General features: G+C 48.9%; 1 protein-coding gene across 1 annotated transcript in view; it reads left to right on the top strand.

Annotated features, from left to right (window-relative positions):
* The window catches only part of LOC119436975 (nose resistant to fluoxetine protein 6), an 89,859-nt gene that overhangs the window by 34,749 nt on the left and 29,910 nt on the right, over positions 1 to 25,200 (top strand). Inside the window, exons 2-3 of the mRNA XM_049660048.1 lie at positions 23,179 to 23,363; positions 24,864 to 24,990. Of these exons, the coding sequence (XP_049516005.1) occupies positions 23,179 to 23,363; positions 24,864 to 24,990 (312 nt within the window). The remainder of the gene's footprint in view (positions 1 to 23,178; positions 23,364 to 24,863; positions 24,991 to 25,200) is intronic.

Raw genomic sequence — 25,200 nt, 5'->3', positions numbered from 1 at the left:
AACCACCCGCCGTGAAACATCACGTTCGCACTTGTCTTGACTGCCAGAGGCGCAAGTCGCCTCCGACGAAACCAGCCGGCCTCCTACAACCTGTCCAGGTTCCTCGAACACCATTCGATAAAATTGGTATGGATATTTTGGGCCCACTTCCTACTTCTACTGCAGGGAATCGCTTTGTTCTCGTCGCAACCGACTATCTGACGCGGTACGCTGAAACAAAGGCCATCCAGAGAGGCACAGCAGCCGAGGTGGCGCGCTTTTTCATTGAGAATGTTGTGTTACGACACGGCGCACCCGGCGTCGTAATAACGGACCGAGGAACTGCATTCACGGCTGCACTTTTAGATCACGTCTTGCTGCTAAGTGGAACGGCTCATCGGAAGTCAACGGCCTACTATCCACAAACGAACGGACTGACAGAACGTCTTAACAAAACAATCGAAGACATGCTTTCAATGTACGTGGATGTCGATCATAAAAATTGGGATGACATCCTTCCTTATATCACGTTTCTTCAACCGGACTTTTAGAGACCGGCACATATCCGTGTCTGGCCGTTCTGCACGAAGTTTACCCTGACGTATATCGCGACGACGCCTGCCCATCCTGTGGGCAGACCTCCACTCTACCACACATGCTCTGGGAGTGCGGGTCGAGATACCCCAAGTTCAGCAAGGATGAGTGGGACTCGCTTCTGCGTAGCCCCGCTCTAGACAAGCAAATCCTGGCTGTCCGGCGTGCCCGCGACCGGGCCGGTGGGCTAGACCTGCCGGTCCCGACGTGGGACTAGCCGGGTGCGCGACGAGTTCGCGTCCTCGCCGGACCTGTAATAAAAGTTATTTCACTCACTCACTCACTTATATCACGTTTGCGTACAACACGGCGAAACAAGAGACGACGCGCATGACTTCGTTCAGCCTTGTTCATGGCCGGGATGTACGAACGATGTTGGATGCAATGCTTCCACACGAATTTGACGACACTGATACGGACGCCGATATGTTTACGCAACGCGCCGAAGAGGCTCGGCAGCTCGCGCGCTTACGGATCTGCCAGCAGCAAGACTGCGACGCAGGCCGCTATGATGCTCACCGTAGCACCGTAACCTATGAAGTCGGCGACCGAGTGTGGGTTTGGACACCCATACGGAAACGAGGCCTCTCCGAGAAGCTGCTAAGGCGATACTTCGGTCCATATAAAGTATTGCGGCGACTCAGTGATGTAACATACGAGGTCGTCCCCGATAGTCCCAACTGTACGCGGCGTCGCCCGCACCGTCCTGAACTTGTGCATGTTGTACGCATGAAGCCGTATGTGAGCGAATGACTCTGCGCGCGACCCTCACTTCCGCAAGTGACATTTCTGGTCTAGCATCGGGACGATGCTCTTCTAGGGAGGGACAAATGACGTGTGTGCTCTAGGCAGAAGACAACGACGATGGGGAGCATTTAACGGACTCCGTCTGGTGGGTCGGTGGGATTTGGCCGACGACGAAGAAGACGCGTCTCCGATATGTTTTGCTTGAACTGGTTGTCTCGTTGTTCCTGAAGAACGTCTCCGAGTCTTCTCTTGGCGTTGTACCGCGATAATATCTTCGATGTAGCTAGTGAAGGATTCTCCCGGCTGTTGGGCTCGTTCTCGCAATCAGGATTCTGCTCGCACCTTGCGCGCAGCAGGACGACCAAACACAGCTACTAATGAGATCCTGAACGCGGACCATGTCGGAACTTCCGTCTCGTGGTTGTTGTACCAGAGGCTTGCCACGCCGGCGAGGTAAAAGAGCACGTTGGTGAGTTTCGCGGCATCGTCCCATTTATTGATGACGCTTACTCGCTCGTACGTGGACAGCCAGTCCTCCACGTCGGTGTTGTCGGTGCCGCTGAAAACAGGAGGATCCTTGTGGCGAGGTAGACCAGAGCACACGACGGAGGGTGCAGGAGGCGTTTGCGCGGACGTCGGCTGAGATGCGTTCTGAGTTGAAAAGAGTTGAAACGGGTTGAAAAGAGGGTACGGGATCTAAGCTCCAGGATGCGTTCGAGCGTAGCACTCTCCACCACTTGTAAAGGCGTTTATTGCACACAGGCGTTAGGGCCAATCGTTGGGTCAGTTCAAGGAACCGTGAGCGCGAGCGCGAGCGATGCGCTGGAGAGACTGACCCCATAGACAGCGCTGGTAGGGATGCCCCACTGCATCGTCCCTTTTTTTCACTACAATATATATATATATATATATATATATATATATATATATATATATATATATATATATTGTAAGGAAGAAGAAGTGCGTCGTGTAGAGCTCCGCAGCCGGATCGCCAGCGCTACTGAAGTGGGGCTCGGGCTCGACGCTGTTCCTGGTGCGCCTGGCTAAACCTACGCTGTTGTGTCTTCCTGTCGGCGTCCTTCGTGTCGTCCACAGCCGTGTTAGACTTCCTTGTCATATTTGGTGGAGGTTTGCTGGGTATCCTGTAATCCTGTAATCCTGGAGGATCCTCAGCCGGATCCTCCCTGCCATCATGACCTCCGCAAGCGCCACGAGCTTACCACCACCTGCTCCCCAGTCCTCCGTATGCCCCGGCACACTCCGTCAGCGGGACCCTCCCATATTTAGCGGTGCTGATGACCACGACGTTGATGACTGGCTATCCTCATACGAACGCGTGAGTCTTAGCAACAAATGGGATGACACCACGAAATTGACCACCGTCCCTTTTTACCTCACCGGAATTGCCCACTTGTGGTTTCGTAACCACGAAAGCGAAGTCCCAAGCTGGACTGTGTTCAAGACAAAGTTCAGCGAGGTCTTCGGCCGCCCTGCTGTTCAAAAGCTTCGTGCCGAACAGCGTCTGCAGTGGCGCTCTCAGCAGCCTGGTGAGACCTTTACGGGCTACATCGAAGATGTCCTCGATCTCTGCAAACGCGTCGATGCATCCATGACTGAGGGCAACAAAATCAAACATATACTGAAGGGCATCGACGAGGACGCGTTTCAGATGCTGATTTCAAAGAGCCCCTCTACTGTTGCCCAAGTTATTGAACTCTGCCAAAGCTATGACGAGCTCCGCCGTCAACGCCTCCTCACCCGCCGTCCTGTTACCCATCAGGAATCGTTGTCCGGCTTGACCTCTCCTTTTCACGATTCCAACCTCCTCTCGCAGATCAAGGCTTTCGTCCGGGAAGAAGTTGCTCGCCAGCTCTCCCTTATCTCCAACCCGCCGGAGTCCAGTTCGTCCCTTAGTCCGACCCTACGACACGTTATAGAAGATCAAGTGTCCGAGGTCCTTCCTCTGGAGCGGGCGCCTCAACTCACCGCCCCACTGACTTACGCCGACGCCGTCGCACGACCACGCCCACCGACGTTCCGGGCTCCGCCTCCGATGCCTAGCCCTGTTTTTACCTCCACTCCACCACGACCTCCAGTCCATCGAGCTATTAATCCCTGGCGCACAGCGGACAATCGGCCCATCTGCTATTCGTGTGGTATTACCCGGACACGTTGCACGCCTGTGCCGCCGCCGTCCACTTCATCCACGTGACGACCCACGCACAGCAGCGTACGACCATCCGTTGTCTTACGCTCCAGACCACGATTTACCTCTTCCCCGCCCTAGCCTTCGCCCAGTTTCTGACCGCCGTTCTCCTTCTCCTCGTCGTCGCTCGCTCTCCCCGATGCGTCGACGTCCCTCTACCGCTGACACGGAAAACTAAGTGGCGCAGTTCCCGAGGCAAGAACTGCGTCATCGTCGCAACGCTCAAGCCCTCTTCTTTCGCCGCCCAACGTTATTGATGTCGCTGTTGAAGGTGTCTCTGTGCTTGCCCTCATTGACACAGGTGCCGCCATATCTGTGATTGCCGAAAAACTATGCCGCTCAATACGAAAAGTCACGACGCCTTTCTTCGGTCCATTACTCCGCACGGCCACAGCACAGCACGTCCAGCCGGTGGCTGCGTGCACCGCCAGACTTGAAATTCAAGGAGTGCTCTACATCGTCGAGTTCGTCGTTCTTCCCCACTGTTCCCACGATATTATTTTAGGTTGGGATTTTCTCTCTCGTCACCAAGCTGTCATTGATTGCTCCCGTGCAGAAGTCGCCTTCTCTTCGCTTGGCAATGCCATATCTGACGACAGTTTCGCTTTCCTGCACCAAGTTATCCCTCACTGACGACATTCAGATACCTCCGCACGCATCCGTTCTGGCACCTGTATCCTGTTCCATTGCCTCCGACTCTACCGTACTCTTCACACCTTCCACTGCTTTCGTTCGTCGCCACATCTCACCACTCCCAACCGCGCTGCTTGGCCTTCACGCAGGTGCTACTCACCTTCCTGTCTACAACCACTTCCCATTCCCGATTACGTTGCTTCGCGGTGAATCTCTCGGCACTGTGGAGCCTTACGACACCATTACCGCGTTGGAACTTCCTAATGGATCGTCCGAGGTCAACACCCTCTCCGGTAGTCCCGTACCTGCCACATCGCCTGAAGACGTTTTCAGCTACGTCATCGACAACGCCTTAAACCCCAAGCAGCGCCATGACCTCCTCCGTCTCCTCGACAAATTTCGCCCTGCTTTTGACAGCCATAGCACTTCTCTGGGTCGAACGACGACTGTATGCCACCGGATTGACACCGGTGCTCACTCACCGCTACGGCAGCGACCATACCGCGTATCTTCGACAGAACGACGCGTCATTGATGAGCAAGTAGGTGAAATGCTCAAGCGTGGTGTCATTGAACCATCCGACAGTCCATGGGCATCGCCAGTTGTTTTAGTTAAAAAGAAGGATGGCTCGATCCGCTTTTGCGTGGACTACCGTCGCCTAAACAAAATAACCCGAAAGGATGTTTATCCATTGCCACGGATCGATGACGCCTTAGACTGCTTACAAGGTGCAGAGTTCTTTTCCTCCCTCGATCTACGCTCTGGTTATTGGCAGGTGCCTATGGCTGCAGACGATAAGCCTAAAACAGCTTTCATCACACCAGATGGCTTATACGAATTTCGTGTGATGCCATTCGGCCTTTGCAACGCGCCCGCGACTTTTGAGCGGATGATGGATACTATTCTTCGAGGCCTCAAATGGAACACGTGCTTGTGTTATTTGGATGATGTAGTAGTGTTTGCACCAGATTTTCCTACTCACCTTGATCGCTTGGAGCAGGTTTTACGCTGTCTCAGTGACGCTGGCCTCCAACTCAACCTGAAAAAATGTCACTTTGGGGCACGCAAGCTGACAATTCTCGGACATGTTGTGTCGAAGGACGGCGTTCTCCCCGATGCCGCAATAGCTCCGTGCTGTTAAAGAATTCCCAAGGCCAACGTCTCTAAAAGACTTGCGTAGTTTCATTGGCCTCTGCTCGTACTTCCGCCGCTTCATTCGAAATTTCGCTTCGATTATGGCACCGCTGACAGAGCTACTTAAGGGAGACCCCAATCTTTCCGCGTGGTCCCCGGCTTGCGACGAGGCCTTCGCTACGCTACGTCGCCTGCTTACAACACCACCGATACTGCGCCATTTCGATCCAACTGCTCCCACGGAAATCCATACGGATGCTAGCGGCGTTGGTCTTGGCGCTGTGCTCGCCCAGCGAAAGCCCGGCTACCAAGAATATGTTGTTGCTTACGCGAGCCGCACTCTTACGAAAGCTGAAGCGAATTATTCAGTCACGGAAAAAGAATGTCTAGCGATCATCTGGGCCATTACAAAATTTCGTCCATACCTGTACGGCCGGTCCTTCGATGTTGTCACCGATCACCACGCACTTTGCTGGTTGTCATCCCTCAAGGATCCCTGCGGCCGCCTAGCCCGGTGGGCGCTGAGGCTCCAAGAGTACGACATCCGGGTTGTCTACCGCTCAGGCAAGAAGCACGCCGATGCCGATGCTCTTTCGCGCTCGCCGGTGCACACTGACATTGTCAGTGTCTACGTCCTAGACGACCCACTTCCCCCATTCGCTTCTGTCGACATGGCTTTGGAGCAGCGCAAGGACTCCTGGATTTCATCTTTGATAGATTACATCTCAGATTCACCTGAATGCCCACCATCCCGAGCGCTACGCCGGCAAGCTTCGCACTTCGCCATCCGCGACGGCATCGTCTATCGCCGTAACTACAGTTCCGACGGCCGCAAATGGCTGCTTGTAATACCCCGGCAGCTCCGCACTGATGTATGCGCCGCTTTTCACGCCGACCCTCAGTGTGCACACGCTGGTCTCTTTAAGACCTACACCAGACTACGTCATAGGTTTTATTGGCGTGGTATGTACACATTTGTGCAAAAGTACATTCGCTCTTGCACAGAATGTCAACGCCGCAAGCCTGATCCTTGCCGCTCTTCTGGACCAATGCAACCTTTGCCGTGCCCTTCACGACCCTTTGACCGGGTTGGAATAGACCTATACGGGCCTCTGCCATACACAGCTGCTGGCAATCGCTGGGTCATTGTAGCTATAGACCACCTCACGAGGTATGCCGAAACGGCCGCTCTACCAGCCGCGACGGCTCGTGACGTTGCCTCCTTCCTGCTTCAACGCTTCGTTCTACGTCACGGCGCTCCCCGCGAACTACTGAGCGACCGAGGCCGCGTCTTTCTCGCCGATGTCCTTCAAGAACTTCTCACTGAATGCCGCATTATTCATCGCTGTATCACCGCATATCACCCGCAGACAAATGGATTGACAGAACGCTTTAACCGAACTCTTGGCGACATGCTTTCGATGTATGTCGCCTCCAACCACACCAACTGGGACCTCATCCTTCCCTATGTCACGTACGCCTACAATACGGCACCCCAGGCAACGACGGGCTTTTCTCCCTTCTTTCTTCTATATGGCCGAGAACCGTCATTTCCCATCGACACTATTCTTCCTTACCGTCCCGACTTATCAGAGGGTACACCGGTTTCCGAAGCCGCCCGGTACGCAGAAGAATGTCGGCAACTAGCTCGCTCCCTTACAACGCAAGAACAAGCGCTACGGAAATTTCGTCATGACGACGGGAGCCCTCACACCCAGTTTTCGCCTGACGCTCTCGTTTGGTTGTGGGTGCCTCCTACTTCGACACCAGATGTCTCTTCCAAGTTTGTATCCCGATACCATGGACCCTACCGGGTTCTGCAGCAAACTTCTCCGGTGAACTACGTCATCGAACCTCTGACGCCCCCTACGGACCTGCGTCGCCGAGGCCGCGAAACTGTCCACGTCGATCGGCTCAAGCCGTATCACGAGCCCTTTGTCCTCACGACGCCTTAGGCCTCCTGTGCGGCTCCGTGTTCAGCGAGGGGGGAAGATGTAAGGAAGAAGAAGTGCGTCGTGTAGAGCTCCGCAGCCGGATCGCCAGCGCTACTGAAGTGGGGCTCGGGCTCGACGCTGTTCCTGGTGCGCCTGGCTAAACCTACGCTGTTGTGTCTTCCTGTCGGCGTCCTTCGTGTCGTCCACAGCCGTGTTAGACTTCTTTGTCATAATATATATATCGCACGTGTAATGCGAAGACGTGGGATCGTTCCCCACCTGCCGCAGGTTGTTTTTTCATCCACTTTAAGTTTCATTCATTTATCATTTCTCTCATGCAATTAGTAAGAACAAGTAATTTCCCCTATGTTGTCCTTGGTGTCTTGGTGTCTCTAAAGTTATATGCATATATATATATATATATATATATATATATATATATATATATATATATTGTAGCGAAGAGAGACGCTAGTGGGTCCAGCGCTTTTGCTCACAACGGCGCTCGTGCTTGACAGCTGTCTCGTTTGACTGTCGACGCTGCGATGCTCTGATCTCTAATAAACCCTTTACAATTGGTGGAGGTGCTCGGCCCTCAAAACCTGCAACCTGGAACTTCGATCCCGCACCGTACCGTCGACCATGCCTGAAGAAGCCTCCCAGCAAGTACCTCCCCCTGCACTGGCACCGTGCTCTGGTGTGCCGCGCCACAGGGACCCTGCTATTTTCACAGGCGCAGACGACACCGATGTTGAGGATTGTCTTACGACCTACGAGCGGGTAAGCGCCCACAATAAATGAGATAAGCTCAGCAACGTGCTATTCTACCTCGCGGGTGTGGCCAGCTTATGGTACAACAACCATGAAACAGATTTTCCGACGTGGTCAGACTTCAAGACATCTTTTGTCGAGGTTTTTGGTCGCCCTGCTGTTCGTAAGCTGCGCGCCGAACAGCGTTTGCGGCAACGAGCTCAGCAAGCAGGCGAATCCTTCACAAGTTATATCGAAGACATCCTGGACTTATGCAAGAAAGTCAACGTGACCATGTCTGAGTCTGATAAGATCAAGAATGTTATGAAAGGCATAGAAGACGATGCCTTCAACATGCTCCTTGCCAAAAATCCTCGCACTGTGGCCGAGATAACTACACTGTGCCAAAGTTACGAGGAGCTACGCAGGCAGCGGTCATTGACCCGTCGCCATACATCGCGCGACGAACACCTCGCTGGCTTGACGGCCATTTCTGATCAGTCAGCGTTGATGGCAGAAATGAAGGCTCTCGTGCGCGAGGAAATTGCACGCCAGCTCTCCTTGATGGCCTTTCCACAACCACCACCAGTACAAGAGCCAACGTCAAGTTTTGAGCCCCCGCTTCGCAACACCATCGCGCACGAACTCAATCAGCTTTTGCCTGAGCGCCATCACCATGTTCCTGTGGTCGCACCTCTCCGCTACGCTGAAGTCGCCGCCAGGCCCCAACAGATCCCTCCGGCTGCACCACTCAGCTACGCGGAATTCGTCGCCAGGCCCCACCCCTTTCCTCAAGGTGGGCCTCTCACATACGCCGACGCCTTGACTGTGCCCCGACCACAGCCCGCGATGCAACCATATCACCAGCCGCCCAGCACAACGCGTCCTCCTACATGGACGAGGCCCACCACAGCGAATCGGTGGCGTACATCTGACAACCGACCTATCTGTTTTGCGTGCGGCTACGCCGGTCACGTCGCACGCTACTGTAATCGCGTGCAGTCACCTAGCGCTCCAACATTTGCGCCAAGTCGTATGGTCGGCTCTCCCCGCCCATATTACGACGACCCTTCGGCATCGTCACCGACGTTCCGCCCAACGCCCAATACCCGCCGCTCACCTTCTCCACGCCGACGCTCGCTATCACCGATGCGGCCCCGTCCCGCAGCTCGGGAAGAGGAAAACTAATCGTCGCAGTCCACGAGGCAAGGGCTGCGACGCCGGCGAAACGCGAAAGTCCTCAGGGTAGCCCGACGAATGTGATAGACGTGTTTGTTGATGGTGTTCACACATCTGCACTCGTGGACACCGGAGCCGCCGTATCAGTTATGGACGCAAAACTTTGTCGCTTGATTCGGAAAGTCACGATGCCCCTTACTGGACTGTCCCTCCGCACAGCCGGCGCACAGCGTATTCACCCGTTAGCGGCGTGCACAGCTCGTGTTGTGATTGAGGACGTTGTATACGCCATCGAATTTGTTGTAATTTCGTCGTGCTCCCATGACGTTATCCTCGGCTGGGATTTTCTCTCCCGCCACAATGCCGTCATTCATTGCGCACGGGCCGAACTAGAACTGTCGCCGCTCTCAGATTTGACGCTCGCCGACGATGCTTCTCTTCCGAACAAACTCCTCGTCAGACACGACACCACCGTTCCTCCTAACTCGTCAGTGGTTGTCTCTATGTACTGCAGCAGCCTCTCCGACGCCGTCGCACTACTTTCTCCGTCTGGCCGCTTTTCCACTCGAAAAGGTCTCCTGCTACCTTTTGCGACGGTGAACATTACACAGGGCTCTAGTACTATATTTATTTGTAACCCGTTCTCGTACCCTGTGTTGCTACTCCACGGAGAATGTCTGGGCAGTGTCGAAGCTATCCCAGACGTACAAATTACGGACGTTCCCGAAGACCCATACTGTGCCCGTTACAGTACGCTCGGCTCGATTTCTACGTCTGGCCCATTGCCTATAGATGTGTTCGAATCTTCTGTTGCCGATGACCTTACACAGGGCCAGCGATCACAGCTTCTGTGCCTCCTACAAGAATTTCGTGCTTCTTTCGACGTCGGGCAACCTTGCCTGGGCCGGACGTCAACTGTTACGCACCACATCGATACTGGCTCCCAATCGCCATTGCGGCAACGACCATATCGTGTATCGGCTACAGGACGTCGCGTGATTAATGAACAAGTGGCCGATACGCTCCGCCGTGAAGTGATCCGACCTTCCCACAGTCCATGGGCATCTCCCGTCGTCCTTGTTACGAAGAAAGACGGTTCTGTACGGTTATGTGTGGACTATCGGCGCCTCAACAAGATCACTCGTAAGGACGTTTACCCGCTTCCGCGAATCGACGACGCTATTGACAGCCTACAAGGAGCAGAATTTTTTTCATCTCTCGATCTGCGCTCAGGGTATTGGCAAGTACCTATGGCAGATGACGATCGACCGAAGACAGCCTTTGTCACGCCCGACGGCTTGTACGAATTTAGCGTCATGCCGTTTGGACTTTGTAATGCGCCAGCAACTTTTGAGCGCATGATGGATACCGTTCTGCGCGGCTTGAAATGGCACACGTGCTTGTGCTACCTTGATGACGTCGTTGTTTTTGCTCCGGACTTCTCCACGCACCTTCAACGCCTCCGGCGTGTTTTGACGTGTTTGAGAAACGCCGGCCTACAACTGAATTTAAAGAAGTGCCGATTTGCAGCACGGCAGCTGACGATACTGGGTTACCTTGTTTCCAAGGATGGAATTCTCCCCGATCCAGCCAAGCTTCGTGCCGTCGCCGAATTCCCTAAGCCTACGTCCATCAAAGAACTGCGAAGTTTCGTCGGTTTGTGTTCTTACTTCCGACGCTTCATTCGAAATTTCGCCGCCATCATATCACCTCTGACGAAGCTCCTTGGATGCAACGGACCCCTTCATTCGTGGTCTTCAGAGTGCGAGGAAGCGTTCGCAAATCTCCGTCGTTTGCTGACGACTCCCCCAATTTTGCGCCACTACAACCCGACGGCCCCTACAGAAGTACACACAGATGCCAGCGGTGTTGGCCTCGGCGCTGTCCTTGCGCAGCGTAAGCCTGGCTTTCCTGATTATGTCGTGGCCTATGCCAGTCGCACCCTTACGAAAGCCGAGACCAATTACACTGTCACGGAAAAAGAATGTCTGGCGATCATCTGGGCTCTTACTAAGTTCCGGCCTTATTTGTATGGCCGCCCATTTGATGTCGTCACCGACCACCATGCACTATGTTGGCTGTCATCGTTGAAGGATCCTGCCGGTCGTCTTGCCCGCTGGGCACTTCGCCTGCAGGACTACGACATCCGCGTGCTGTACCGCAACGGATGCCAACATTCTGATGCCGACGCCCTATCGCGCTCTCCCTTGCCTGACGACATATATATATATATATATATATATATATATATATATATATAACCTTTAATAACAGTTGCACTTGAAGAAACTTCGTGTGACCTCGAAGAATTGTTCACTGACGTGTCGGCCTTATATGATTATGTACAAGAACTCAAAGTAGGAGACAGTTCAATTTCACAGCCTGAGTCCCCTCGCACCTCCAAGAGATTGTCGTCTTTCGGATGAGCCTTGCGACAAGCGGATTCAGTTAAACGCGTTAGGGAGATATATGTGTTTTGTGTGTATTAAGTCGCACAAATACGCCTCAATGAAAAAATCCATGTGAAAAAATCCATCCAAAAACGCCTTGTGAATGTTTTAACTCTCACAGATACAATAAAGAAATCTTTTTGTGACGAAATGTCAGTTGAGAAGATAAGACACACAACATATATAAAAATTACGCAACATTAAACAATTTCTGAACATAACTTATCACTAGAATTATTTTAATAAAGGAATGTGACTCCATAACGCAACAGTTTAATTACTTGACAAAGCATGCCTACATGCCATTTGTTTCATTTATTTACTGGCGGCGGAATAGAGGATTATAGAGTAATAAATTATCAGGAGCACGCTGAAACATCTATATTGACAAATAAACAAAAAACCGAGGACACCTAAGCACTTCTTATGAGTTGTGAATGCGAAAGCATTAATCTCCAATTAAACGTCGCTGAGCGGTCCTTCAAGTTACGAACTCCTCGCGGGCAAGTGAGCACGTCGAGAGGCTTGGCTAATGCCAGCTAGATAGCACAAGGCCGATGCACTTCGATCCGTGACGTCAGGCTACCTTGCCCGACGGCCATAGAATCCAATGGGAACGCTCCCGAGCAAGCCGCGGTGATTTTGACTTCACCGCTTCGTCACACCGGGCTTGGCAATGGAAATTTCGGTCCAAGTAATGCCATAAAGCAGAGTGCACTTGGCTGCTGTCTAGGAGGCGCGGATTTAGTCCAGTGGGTAAGACACTCGGCTTCTGAGCGTGCGGTTGTAGGTTCGGAAGTCACTACCCCCCACGTTTCTCCTTTCGAAATTATTCTGTTTTCCTTTTAATACAATACTTTCTTTAGAGCGAATACAGAGGCGAAGTTAATACGCAGGCGACAGAGCTTGCGCGGACCAGAAACGCACGGATAACATAGGCTTCCGAGAGCGAGGGTGACGTGGCGTCGTGGCGATGCCCTCTTCGCTCACGCAACCCCAGGAGCGCCAGGAGTGTTCCCTTTCGCCCACTGTGCTCCGTCGAGGTGCGCATGTCACGTACCGCGGCAGCCAATGGGAATTTAGGTGCAGCTTCGCTGCTACAGACGCCGGCTTTTTTGCTCAATGGGCCATTTGATGCTCTCGCATCAATAAATAAATAAGACACAACGATATCTCAAAAGCGCGGAAGGACACGAAAGCAAGTTGGAAAAGCGCGGATTGCGTTATTGAGCAGCTAATGCAGCATATGACGAATAAAAATTAATTAGGAAAATGCACAGCATAGACTAGGGAGTTTTACAAATAAAACAACCAAGCGTCTTTGCTTACCTAAACGGTAACAATATTCCTTCGTGATATTGTCTTATACTTCGCTATCACTAATACTAATACACCAAGGAAACTGCAACCTTTTTTTCTTTTTTTTTTGCCGAGCGAACGAGCAGAACAGCGAAACATGATAGAGCGAGACGCGAGCCGCGAACGGCGAAGACCAATGAGAGTGGCTCCATCAGTGACGTGCGCATGGTAAACTGGCTTCATGCGGACCCGCCCGATCGCTCGTTGCGTACTGGAATCTTGCTCAGCTCGTCTCAGTCGGACCGATCGTTTCGTACTATCGTCTGCTCGCGTCAGCTGTCGCTCGCGCTTGTTTGGTTTGCTTGGTTTGGTCTCGTTCGCGCTTGTTTCGATTGTCATGATTTGCGATTGTTTTGTAAGCCGATTGTATGCGCGACACGAATTGTGTAGTACTTTCTGGAAGCCAAGCGGCACGAGCGATTGCAGTGGAACCTTCGACGAGTCACGTATAAAAGCCGACACGCTTGACCCGCACATCAGATTTTCGACGATTGCTGACTCTGCTACATGGCTCTTTCGAATTCTTTGCCTCAATATAGCGCGAAATGAAACACGTATACAGCTGCGCTCAAATTTTGTATTAGGGAGTATAGTTATCGTCGATGGATTTTTTTTTTTTTACTGTGAGTCCAAGTATAAGCTGCTACTGCTGCGCGTGACTGCTATTGATTCTGATTTCGAGTGAATCCGGCTTGGCCTCATTTCGGTTACTGAGTGAATTATATATATATATATATATATATATATATATATATATATGACCTCTACATGCAAGTGGCGATCTTTCCATCCCTAATAAATGTAAATTATCAGAAGTTTTTTTTCATGACTCGTTAGCATTGCCTACTGGAAAGAGAAGCAATTCTGAGACACATATCATTCCCGTGCATTTCTCACGCTGTTGATAAAAGACTCTGCCAAAGTGGTCGTTGAAGTGTGCAGGTTTTTTTCAGTGTCAAAAAAGTACGCAAAGCAATTTGAAGCGATATGAACATACAGCAACATAGTCATTTTCTAGGCATAGACTATTCATGCCATTATTTCTAATGGTATGGAAAGTCTATGGTATGGATAAATAATAAGCTTTGTCCTGTGCATATACTTAAATTCATTATATCTGTACATGGAGTTCACAGTGGAAGTTTTAAAAAATGGTGAAGTGGAAAAATGCTGGCAGCCGCCTGTGGGAATCGATGTTATGCGAAGCAGTGTGCGGGGAGCGTACCAAGTTAACGAAACGACCATGAGAGCACCAAGACGTAGGCGGCTCTTTCGTGACCTACATGACACGCATGTCATGACATTCATGTCATGCGTCCTCAGGAGTCCCTTTAGCTACACCTAAGAGACCTTAAGGCGAAAGCCATAGTCATGCTCATGACTATGACTTCGACCATCAAACTTAAGCCTTTTCCTTCACTTAGTACCCTCATCCGAAGCCACTCCATTAGTTTTTGAGTGTTAACCTTTTTTCGCAGAGTGATTCTCGTTTTTGCTGAGTCATGGTCATGACTTCTACCACAATCCTTTAGTGTTTCCTTCACTTAGTGCCCACGTCCGAACCCATTCCAGTGGTTTTTGAGTGTTAATGCTTTTTCGCTGAGTCATTATCAAGACCTACATGACACGCATGTCATGACATTTACGTCATGACCTGTTACTTATGTTCGTCATACACTCCTGTCATACTATGCCAATTTTGGTACCTACCAAGTTAACCAAACAACCATGAGAACATCAGGACGTAGGTGGCTGTAGAGCACTGCACGGGCCCAGCCCGGGCCCGTTTTTACGTTGGGCTGCCCTCCGGAGCCCGACCAAACTTTTTAAGGCGATACCGGGGCCCGGCCCGGGCCCGGGTGAAAAAGCACATGCCATGCCCGAGCCCGGCCCGAGCCCGTGAAAAAACTGCCCTACCCGGCCCGGCCCGGCCCACGGGCCGGGCTGGGCCCGGGCTTTCGGATAAACCCGAGCCCGTGCAGTGCTCTAGGTGGCTGTTTCATGACCTATATGACACGCATGTCATGACATTACATATAATTTATATTCGTCATGTACTCTTGTCATAGTAAGCCAATTTTCGTACATACCAAGTTAACGAAACGACCATGAAAGCACAAAGACGTAGGCGGCTAAATAGATAGATAGATAGATAGATAGATAGATAGATAGATAAATAAATAAATAGGTAGATAGATAGATAGATAGATAGATAGATAGATAGATAGATAGATAGATAGATACTATTAAAGTAGCAAATGTTCGCCAAGAAATGCTTCGCATTTAAAGTGCGGATGAGGTAGCCGCCGCTGGTGCTTTTATTGCTGTTGTCCTCCTAGGGTCACGATTTTCAGAAATAAAGCGAAAGTATAACTTAAACGTCGTGCACGTCCGCGCCAACAATGATGCAATAAGCTTCTACCCACAATAAAATTTTAAGGGAAAAGTTAGAGACAACTCAAAAGAAATAATGTGGGTAACAGAACTGTGGTAATGCCACTTTAGGGGGGAGGGGTAGGCTTCAGCATCGCCGTCAAGGGGAGGGGGGGGGGGGAGGGCAGAGAAACTCTGGATGGGGCTCGGGTCCCTCCCCCCGTAGTCGGCGCTTATGCATAATTCTTACCATTCTTATGAACCTTTTATGCATAAACTATGGACACATGCTATTTTATGCGCAGTAAATTGCAGTATAGTACCTGTTTACACTGTTTGAACGTTGATGCCTCCGTAACTACGTTTTACGATAATGCATTTGTATGATGCAAGTTAACCATGACTGCTTCGAGGTCGTTGTCAGGACCGGATAGATATCCAACAGGAGATATTGTGCATGGCGCTGATTCATAGTTTTGTAAGCATTACAGATCAGCAGATTACGAGTTCTTGAAGAACCTAAATTATCGACCCTCCGCGCCAACCGTGGCATAGGAGATAAATGTCAAGACGTTTCCAATTTTCAGGCTAAAATCTGCTTTGAATGTCCGGCCTTATCAAGCGGCGTTTTCGTTTTTGTGTGAAGCAACAGAGAAGAAATGACCAGTGGGATTATTCTGCCTCTGCACAGGGCAGAATGAGGCTAAGTCAGCCACTATCTGCCACTGCAAAAAGCTCACATCTATGCCGTGTTCGCCTACCTGACCCCCCAGAGTACCCCAATTTAGAAGTGGGGAATTCAAGAACACACACCGTTCACGATGTATTTATACTGATTTCAAGTGACACAGCACGCATTCACTTGGCAAATAGCCACGTTGATATGCGTGTCAGAAAAATAGTCGGCGGCGCATATGTGTTATGCAGTGAAGGCACAGTTCGGGAGTGCCTACCGGTGTGATTGGTTGTGGACTTAAAAAATGTGTTTCTTGCCTTCAACAAAATTTACTCGAAATGAAATTTCTAGATAACAAAATGAAAGGTTTGTGCGTATAATGAGCTATATCACGAATTTTTATATTGAGTGCCATAATGCTTAATTTAGGTCCGGACATCATCAAAAAGTGACTTTATGCCAAATTTTGAAGTAATTTTCTGGAAAAGTACTTCATTTCAAGTTGAAAATTATTTTTTTGCATGTACAATAGCAAAGGAAAAAATAGTAAACAAATGTTGTGGCTCAAGCTTTAACGATGCTTATGCAAACAATTTGTGAAAACGCACAATTTCTTGCTTTTTAACTGCGCCAAATAAAGGCGGAAAATTAATAAATGTGTTCACTTATGACGTCACATGAAAAAAGAAAAAAACACGCGACGGAAAATTCCAAAATAAAATTTGTGACTGTACCTAATTTCACACTTGATAAAGAAAAAATTACCTACGGCCAACTTTCGCTTCTTCGCGGAAACTTCGAAGAGCGTTACGTCACCAAAAACTTTTTACGATAAAAGTACTTTGGTCAAATCTCATTCGCACAATCAATAGCAAGCCCAATTGTTTCAAGGGAATCAGCGATAGTCACTTTTGGGATCTGGGACTTTTCGTGCGGAATGACTCAGCCGTATGCGCTTCGCCATCGGCCTAGCATGAAGCGAGGGCTTGATGAAGGCGCTTACGTCATGCTCGCACGACGTCATTCGTCAAAGTCCGGGTGCGCCATGGGTGTCCCGCAGTGGATGACGCAGCGGACAGAACGCGTTTAAGGAGACACCAAAGTTAGTATTCCTTCAAAACATGATTTGTGTTAATTTTGCGGTAATAGGTTGGGTATAAGAAGACAAAATAAAGGTGAAATATATGTAAAGAACTCAACGGAGACGGATAAAGCCGTTCCTCCATTTTATTGAACTTCTTCTTCTTCCTTCTTCTCCTCCGGTACTCGCGCCACTTCTACTTCGTCTTGACGGCACTCCACATTCTCCGGGGCCTCTGACTCCATCCCTCCTGGGATGGTATGGGATGATGTTCCCAACGAAGCTAACTTCGATCGTCTTCGCCGGAGTCTCGTAGTACACTGACTTGAGGATTCCTTGCTGGCTTGCCGTTTTGGTGACCATGTATGGACCACTAAATTGGCACTTGGAGCCGCTCAGTCCTTTCTTGACGAGTATAAAACCTCCAGGTTCAACCACAGGCAACTTATGATAGTGCCTATTGTCGAAGTTTCTCTTCATTCCACATTTATATTTCATTTGCTGTTCGGCTGTCTTGGGGGTCTCTAGAAGAATAACGCGGCCGGCGATTCCTAACTGATGATCTGCAGGAAGCCAAGGACTTGTTCCATTTGCACAAAAGTATGGACTGCAGCCCAACCCCTCCGTGTAGGTGTTATTGTGGTGAGTCACTGCAGCTTCCAAGGCACATTTCCATCCACCAGGGAAGGTAGGGTATAAATCCAAATACTTCTTGAGGTCGCGAATTAACCTTTCTGCGAGTGCGTTGCCTTCCGGATGGTACGGAGTCGAAAACCTTAGAGTGATGCCTCTCTGTTCGGCCCATCTTCTGAGCTTTTCGCTACGGAAAGCAGGTCCATTATCAGAGACCAATACTTTAGTTGTCTTCAAGATGACGCGTTCCATTAGGGCGATTACAGAGTTGGCATCCTCCTTTCCACATTTAGCTGCTGCCATTCTTGTACATTCGTCAATGGCGACAAGGAAAGCCTGCGTCCTCCGCACGCCTTCCCCCTTCTTTTTGACTTCAGCGAAGTCGAGGTGGACAACTTCAAAGGGTACGCTCGAATACTTGGGAATGACCATTTCGTTTCCTCTAGGTTTGTATTTGGCTTTAGCCATTTGACACAGGTGGCAAGTTCGGACATATTCATGTACGTCTTCTTTCATACTTTCCCAGGTAAAGCGCTGGTTTATCTTTCTGAACGTCTTTGAGAATCCGTCATGCCCACCTGATTCGGCGCTGTCGTGGTAAAGTCGCAAGATTCTTGGCCGGCATGTTTCTGGCACGTAAAACTTCTCGCCTTGTGGTCGAATTTCACCTGTTCCCTCCCAGATGCCGATGGCGCACACTTTTTCCGTATTTGCTGCTGATGGAATATGCAGCCTCGATAATGCATCAGCTTCTGGTAGCTTGTCCCCTGGTCTGTGGGTCACTTCAAATGTGAATTGCTGCAGTTCGTTGATCCACCTTGCAATTCTGCCTTTCGGTTGAGAGAGATTGAGAAGATAGGTAAGTGCTTTGTTGTCCGTAAACAGCTTGAACTGTCGACCTTCAAGATAGGTTCGGAAATACCTTACAGCCATTACCACTGAAAGTGCTTCCTTTTCCGTAGTAGGGTAGTTTTCTTACGCTTTCGTAAATGTGTATGAGTAATAACCCACAGCCTTGAGTTGGTGCGCTTGTGGCTGTGAGTCATACCGTTGGTAGAGTACAGCCCCAGTTCCATAAAGTGATGCGTCCGTGCAGAGCTCGAAAGGTTTTTCGAAGTCCGGAAGTATCAAGACCGGATCTGAAGATATGATGTTGACAAGTGCTTGATATGTTTGTTCGCAATGTTCACTCCAAACAAACGGTGCACCTTTCTGTGTGAGAGATGTCAAGCACTTCGTCATGGTGGCGTAGTGTGGTATGAAGGCTCGAAAGTGTCCAGACAGACCTAGAAAAACTCGCAATGAATGCAAATCGTACGGCCGAGGCAATGTCTTTATCCTCTCGACAGACTCTGCTTTGGTGCTTTTCGTGTGGCCGTCAAACACTCTGCCCAGAAATACCACAGACCGCTTGAAGAACTCGCTTTTTCTGACATTGATCTTCAACTTGGCTTTACTCAGTGCTTCCAAAACCTGTGATAAATGCTTTGCGTGCTGGTCCTCTGTTTTAGAGTACACAATTATGTCGTCCACGTAGACGTTACAAAATTGTTCGGTACAAGCAGATAGAACATTGTTCATCATTTTTTGAAACCAGGCGCCCGAGTTCTTCCAGCCAAATGGGAGCCTGTTGTATTCGTATACATCGAACGGTGTAACAAAAGCTGTAAACTTCTTGTATTCTTCTTGTAGAGGAACTTGCCAATAACCTTTGCAGAGATCAATTCGCGAAAACCATTCACATCCTCCAGTTTCATTAATTATGTCCTCGATCCGTGGCATAGGAAATGGAAACAAGTCTGTCTGTCGGTTTATCAATCGGTAGTCCGTGCACAACCTGAAAGTACCGTCCTCCTTAGGCACAATTGTTATAGGTGATGCAAACGGGGATGTCGAGGGCCTGATGATGTTAGCATCTAGCATTTGTTGCAGTTCGTTTTTGAGCCATACTTTCTTCTCGTGAGATAGCGGATAGGGCTTCTTGCGGACTACATTTGTGTCTCGCAGCTTGAATGGAACTTCCAGGAAAGGAGTCGCAGGAGGGTATGCTCCAACGCAGATGAGCTCAGGATACGTTGTCAGTATCTCGTCTGCGTTTCTCACCGTCCTAACCTGCGTTTCTTGTGCCAAGCAGTTTTCTTCTAAAGTTGAGTCGATAGTTAATTCATCTTTCCAAGATATGTTTAACTTAAGGCGCCTCATGTCCGGCCTTGACAGTATGAAAGAAAAATTCACGTCATTCATTACAAGTGCCTTAACCTCGATTGTCCGATTCTGGTATTTAACAATCACTGTTGTCCAGTAATGCAGAATTCTTCTGCTGCCGTCGTAACTTTGCACCTCCACTGCTTTATCTTGTCGGATTTCCCTTTTGTCTGCCAGGACCTCATTTATGAGACTCATAGACGCTCCTGTGTCCACTAGCACATGCGTGCCTCTGCCATTAATTTTCATTTCGGCATGAAGAAGGTTAGTCTTCAATAAATATACAACAGCTCTGTCGTTGTATGACACAGATGCACTGTCCTTACACTGTACTTGGCTTTCCATCCTTTCACTCCCAAGTGATATCTCTTTCGCTTCTGCGCTCATCTGCTCTCTGGTTACTATGCTGTTGGCGTCCACTTGACCAACATTTTCGGCTTTCTTCCGCGTAGTTAGATGTCGGTCGGCATGCGCAAGGGAGTGTACAACAACGTTATTCAGGGCGCGCAAGAGATCCTCGGCGGTCTTAGGAGATCTGGCCAGCAGCTGCTTCTGACAGTCTTTGTTCATGCCTAGCATAATCAGTGGCACAATTGATGTCTCAGGAAGGTTTGCGTCAGCGAGCAGGAGTAGCCTTCGCTTTTCATAAAAGTATTCTTGAAGGCTTCTGACTTTGTGTCTAAACAAAATGGCATTGTTCCACCGTTCTAACCGGTTAATTTCAAACGATGTCAAGAAGCTCTGTTTCCGTTGACTTCACGTGTCACTAAGGTGGTCTAAGATTCTCATGTCGAACCACTTTTTCGCAATTCCCGACAAAAATGGCCTGAGGTTTCTTATCTTATCATCGTCCGAATCCCATCGATTTTGTTGGCAGGCATATTCATAAAAGCCAATCCACGTAGTGGCAGCCGTTGATATACCATCAAAATGGTCCGGCTTAATGGCATCACCTTTTGGAACGGCTCTGTGTAATGCCGCCTGGCTCAATATGTTCAAGAGCTGTGACTGTTGCTCAACCTGCTTTGACTGCATCTGCAGTAAGTCAATCATAATAGATATGGTATTCTGTCCAGAAGGTGACTCATTGGACGGTGTCTGACAGTAGTTCTCGTCATGGTGCATCAAACTGCGAAATTCAGCCGTACCTCTCTCTGTCAAGGGACACTCGCGTGAGCTTGCCTTGCTGGTGACGTCGATGAGCGGCTCGATCAATGTAGAAGACCTGTCCGAGTCAGCGTCGCTCTTGTCACTGGGACGGTAGCTACCCGGCGTGTCCATCTTCCCGTTCGGCGAGTCTTCTCAACGCGCACTAGTTTTAATCCTCTGCGACTGCGCCAAAATGTAAAGAACTCAACGGAGACGGATAAAGCCGTTCCTCCATTTTATTGAACTTCTTCTTCTCCTTCTCCTCCGGTACTCGCGCCACTTCTACTTCGTCTTGACGGCACTCCACAATATATATATATATATATATATATATATATATATATATATATATGCATTGCCGTTCCAGTTAGGTTCTTCACAAAACGTCGCTCTTGGCATTGAAGCACAATATTAACTGCAACGCCAATGCATTTCTCCCCAAAGTTCGGGAATGCATATCTCGAAACTGGTGTCATCCCGAGAATTCGTTCCAAGTGGATCCGCCTTGCGAACTCCTCGGCTACATTTTGTAAATTGCAATATGGGCCATCAGGTAATTACTTAAAACTTAATTAGTGAATTTCTGTTAATTATTCGATTATGCATTTCAATTTCTTGTGCAAGTAATGTCCGCCTCTTCGAGTAAACCAGCTCATGAGCTAGAATTGTGCTTTCTGCCACAGGCAACCTTTACGAATTTTTGAAAGTGTTCGCTGAAACACTCTGTATATATACTATACCTACAAGATACACCACCCATTTTATGCCACGGGAAAATATGTGAATATAAAAGAAACCCTTAGCGGAATCTGGGGATTTTTTTCCTGGAGCTCAAGGGCGACTTGAGTGTCAGTGCTAAAAAATGTCTGATAACAATTTTTGTATAAATTTAATAATTCATTGAATAAGAGAAATTTTGTTGAATGACAGTCGCTACTTGAATAAAACTTCTTTTACTTGCAACAAGCTTGATTCAAACAGATTTAACTCTGGCCAAATTTATGTGTTTGACATGCACTTGACTATAGCAAGGGTAAGTGTTGAAGCTTCTTAAATGGCGACTAAAGAGAAGATGAATTTGAGCCGTACTCAGTAGATTAGCCTTCTGCAATACAAAAAAGCCACTTTTACCGCGAGAAGAGGCGTGGTAAGTCAGAAAAGACACAAGAACAAAAGACAAGTGGCCAGCGGCATCTTGAAGTTCGCGCACTACCTCGCCGTGGCGTCATGCATTTTGACAGTCTGCTCGAGTATTGTTTGTTTATCGGTAAAGATAGACTACAAATTGTATTCTAAAAGAACCAAGCACCGAACTTATCAAGCTTTGAGACCTTTACTGCGCCAGAACAGCCCAAATACGAGAAAATACTTTGAAATCTGTGACGTCGCACTTACGTACCACCACTGGGGATTGGGCGCTAACTTAACAAAAAATATGAAAGTTTAGCCGTCATTTTTTTATTCTAGTAATCAACATCTTACCACGAAATCAACGATAATAGAGTTTCGAAAGCATACTTTATAAGTTTAAACTGCCTTGGTGTTGCTCTTTATCTGCCAGTTTGCTGCACCTGCATACCGGCGGGCGTCCTCATCCTGCGCCCTAGGAGCAGCTGCCCCATTGTTGAGCTCTTTCACGGCTGGGCTAAAGTTCGCTGTTCGCCCTCTCAGCGAGAGCTTACGTCACATCCCGCCGTGGCGTATCATTAAAATTTGTATCTCTCTCCCTAAAGTATTGGACCAAGAGGGGTAACGGGACGCGGGTAAAGGTCCACAAGGAGTTTAATTTAAGTGAACCGGCATTAATGTCCTTGAAGCGAGATTTAAGGGAAACGATCTCTTCGTGTGCCTTTTATGCACATATATTTTGCATTGTGCGCATATTTTAGGCTTTAGGCCGGCAAATGGACTAGGTATAGAATAGCACCACTAATTTCTGTCCGTAGTATGTTTTAAATAGAGCTCGTATAGTTATGTCTTCCTTGCATATGAACTAACTAACCCAAGCACAAGTTGTTTCACTTGTATGGAGAATCACTCCAGCGCTGATATTTGCACGCTCCGTGTACTCAAAAGCTGCCAAATGCTCGCAGTGATCACAGCAACAGGATTCATGCCCAACGGGGTTTACGAAGGTGGCTTCGCCAACCTTGGCAGCCAAGACCAGTGCCTCAACGTGGAGTCTGACTCGGGCATTCGGGGAAGGTACTGCACCCTCTTTTGGAGACCTCCGACCGAAGTTTCGCTGGCTGCATTTACGAAAGAAGAATTACGACAAGTGAGTAAAGACAGCGTGCTTGACGGCCCAGACGAGTGTGCACACGAAAGCGGGCGCGCATGCAGGTGACCGGGAACTTTGCTTGGCCTCAGCCGTGTTGAAACAAAAGTGAATTGGTGGACCCTTGTTCGGGTTTTTACTCGACTTTCACATGACGCACCTCCGTCGCGAATCGAACCTGTGGTCTTCATACTCCCTTCTACTTAACAGCCTCTCCTTCTGCATTAAAATGCCTAAAAAAAAGCCCTTGAATATTCTGAATTCACACTCTAGGTGCTCGGAGTTTACAACCTTGGCCATAATTGTCAGTTATTGCCGCTTTACAAAATAAACCGCAAACGTTTACTGACCGAGGTATCTGACAAAAAGCTGGATACCTAAGCCACCTCGAAACACCGCCTGGTATTCGTATCTCCAGCCAGTATATGCGAAGAAAATAGTGCTGTTTGATTTTGCTGTTTCGTACTGTGTACTGTCGTTAGTGTATGATTTTCACAAGCTGCTCGGAAATTCAACGTTTTCCCCGATCACGCGGTCCACGATACTTTTGAGGGTGACTGAACTTCACTGGCGCCCACAAAATCCTAGGAAATACCAATGCACGCTTTATACGGCGGTCATGGCAGCGCCAATATCTTTCTATTTTCTGCCGGCAACACCAACATTTTCAGCGCAATTTCAAAGATGGAACGCGCTGCATAGGCCGCAAGAAGCGGCGCGCAGTTGCCAGCGAGTGGCGATGGGCGCGTACATAGAGGACAGGCCGCACAAGTGCGACTCTAACCCTTTCAGACGCCAATGAATTCAGTTGACTGAAAATTTACTTTGACCGCATTTGTTGCATATTAAGAATCATAAAAAGCACACAGCAGCAGAATAGACTAATAATTTTCCACTCTTTAGTGAGTTTTGTCAAATTTACAGATCATGGACTCCATGCGAAAACTCACTACAGGAACATTACCTATAAGAACATCAACTATTTCATGTATAGCAGGCTTGAATAGCACCCATTGGAAATTATGCCTGATGCAACGCACTGTGAAAAAGAATGATTGAAAGGAGTACACCCACTACATACAGCGACATACTCGCACCGAGCAAGTGCACACAACCGTCTACCTTCCCATTCGTTTTAACAAAACATTTTGAACCCGGTATTCAAACTTGCAACACGATTCCAATCAGAACAGGTTCAAGATGTATGCGACATATTTCAAGTATCATTACTGTCATCAATGCTGTTGACGCACTTTCTTGGCGTACTGTACACAGCGTCTTAAAGGGCTAAGCCCGGCCCCCAGCGACCCTGGCCTATATAGAGGCCGGCCTGTCGTGTGTAGCGTATACTGAGCGTGAATGTTAAAAGCCGGGTAGAGGAGCAGCGTTTAATTGCTTCAAACGCGCGTCAATGGATTATAACACCGCATAAAAAAAGGGATTGTTCTGCCAGGATTCATTGATAAACAAGCTCACTTCTATGCTTTCTCCGCGCTTCAGCACCCGAGACAGGACATCCGACTGTGGCTGAACAACACACGAGAGCGCTTTCACGTTGGCAGCCGATCGGGCATCTGCATCCCGTCTGTGTGTCAGCAGAAGGAAATGCATCACATTGTTTCGGGTGGTGAGTACGCCGCTAGTGATATTTCTGCGAAGATCTGTTTAACTTTGTGTCCATGGAGTAACATTTATTTGATACAGCGATGCGCCTTACTTGTCAGTGTTCATCAGGTGTGCCTGTCATTCACGTAACATATCACGAACATGAGGCGGCGAGAATAATAAATAAATAAATTTTATTTGCTCGCTTTGTTCTTTGTTGAGATCAATGCAG

Source organism: Dermacentor silvarum, chromosome 1 (genome assembly GCF_013339745.2).
Source record: "Dermacentor silvarum isolate Dsil-2018 chromosome 1, BIME_Dsil_1.4, whole genome shotgun sequence".
Classification (NCBI taxonomy): domain Eukaryota; kingdom Metazoa; phylum Arthropoda; class Arachnida; order Ixodida; family Ixodidae; genus Dermacentor; species Dermacentor silvarum.
Note: the sequence above shows the minus strand (reverse complement) of the source record. Positions and strands in the feature narration are given on the sequence as shown.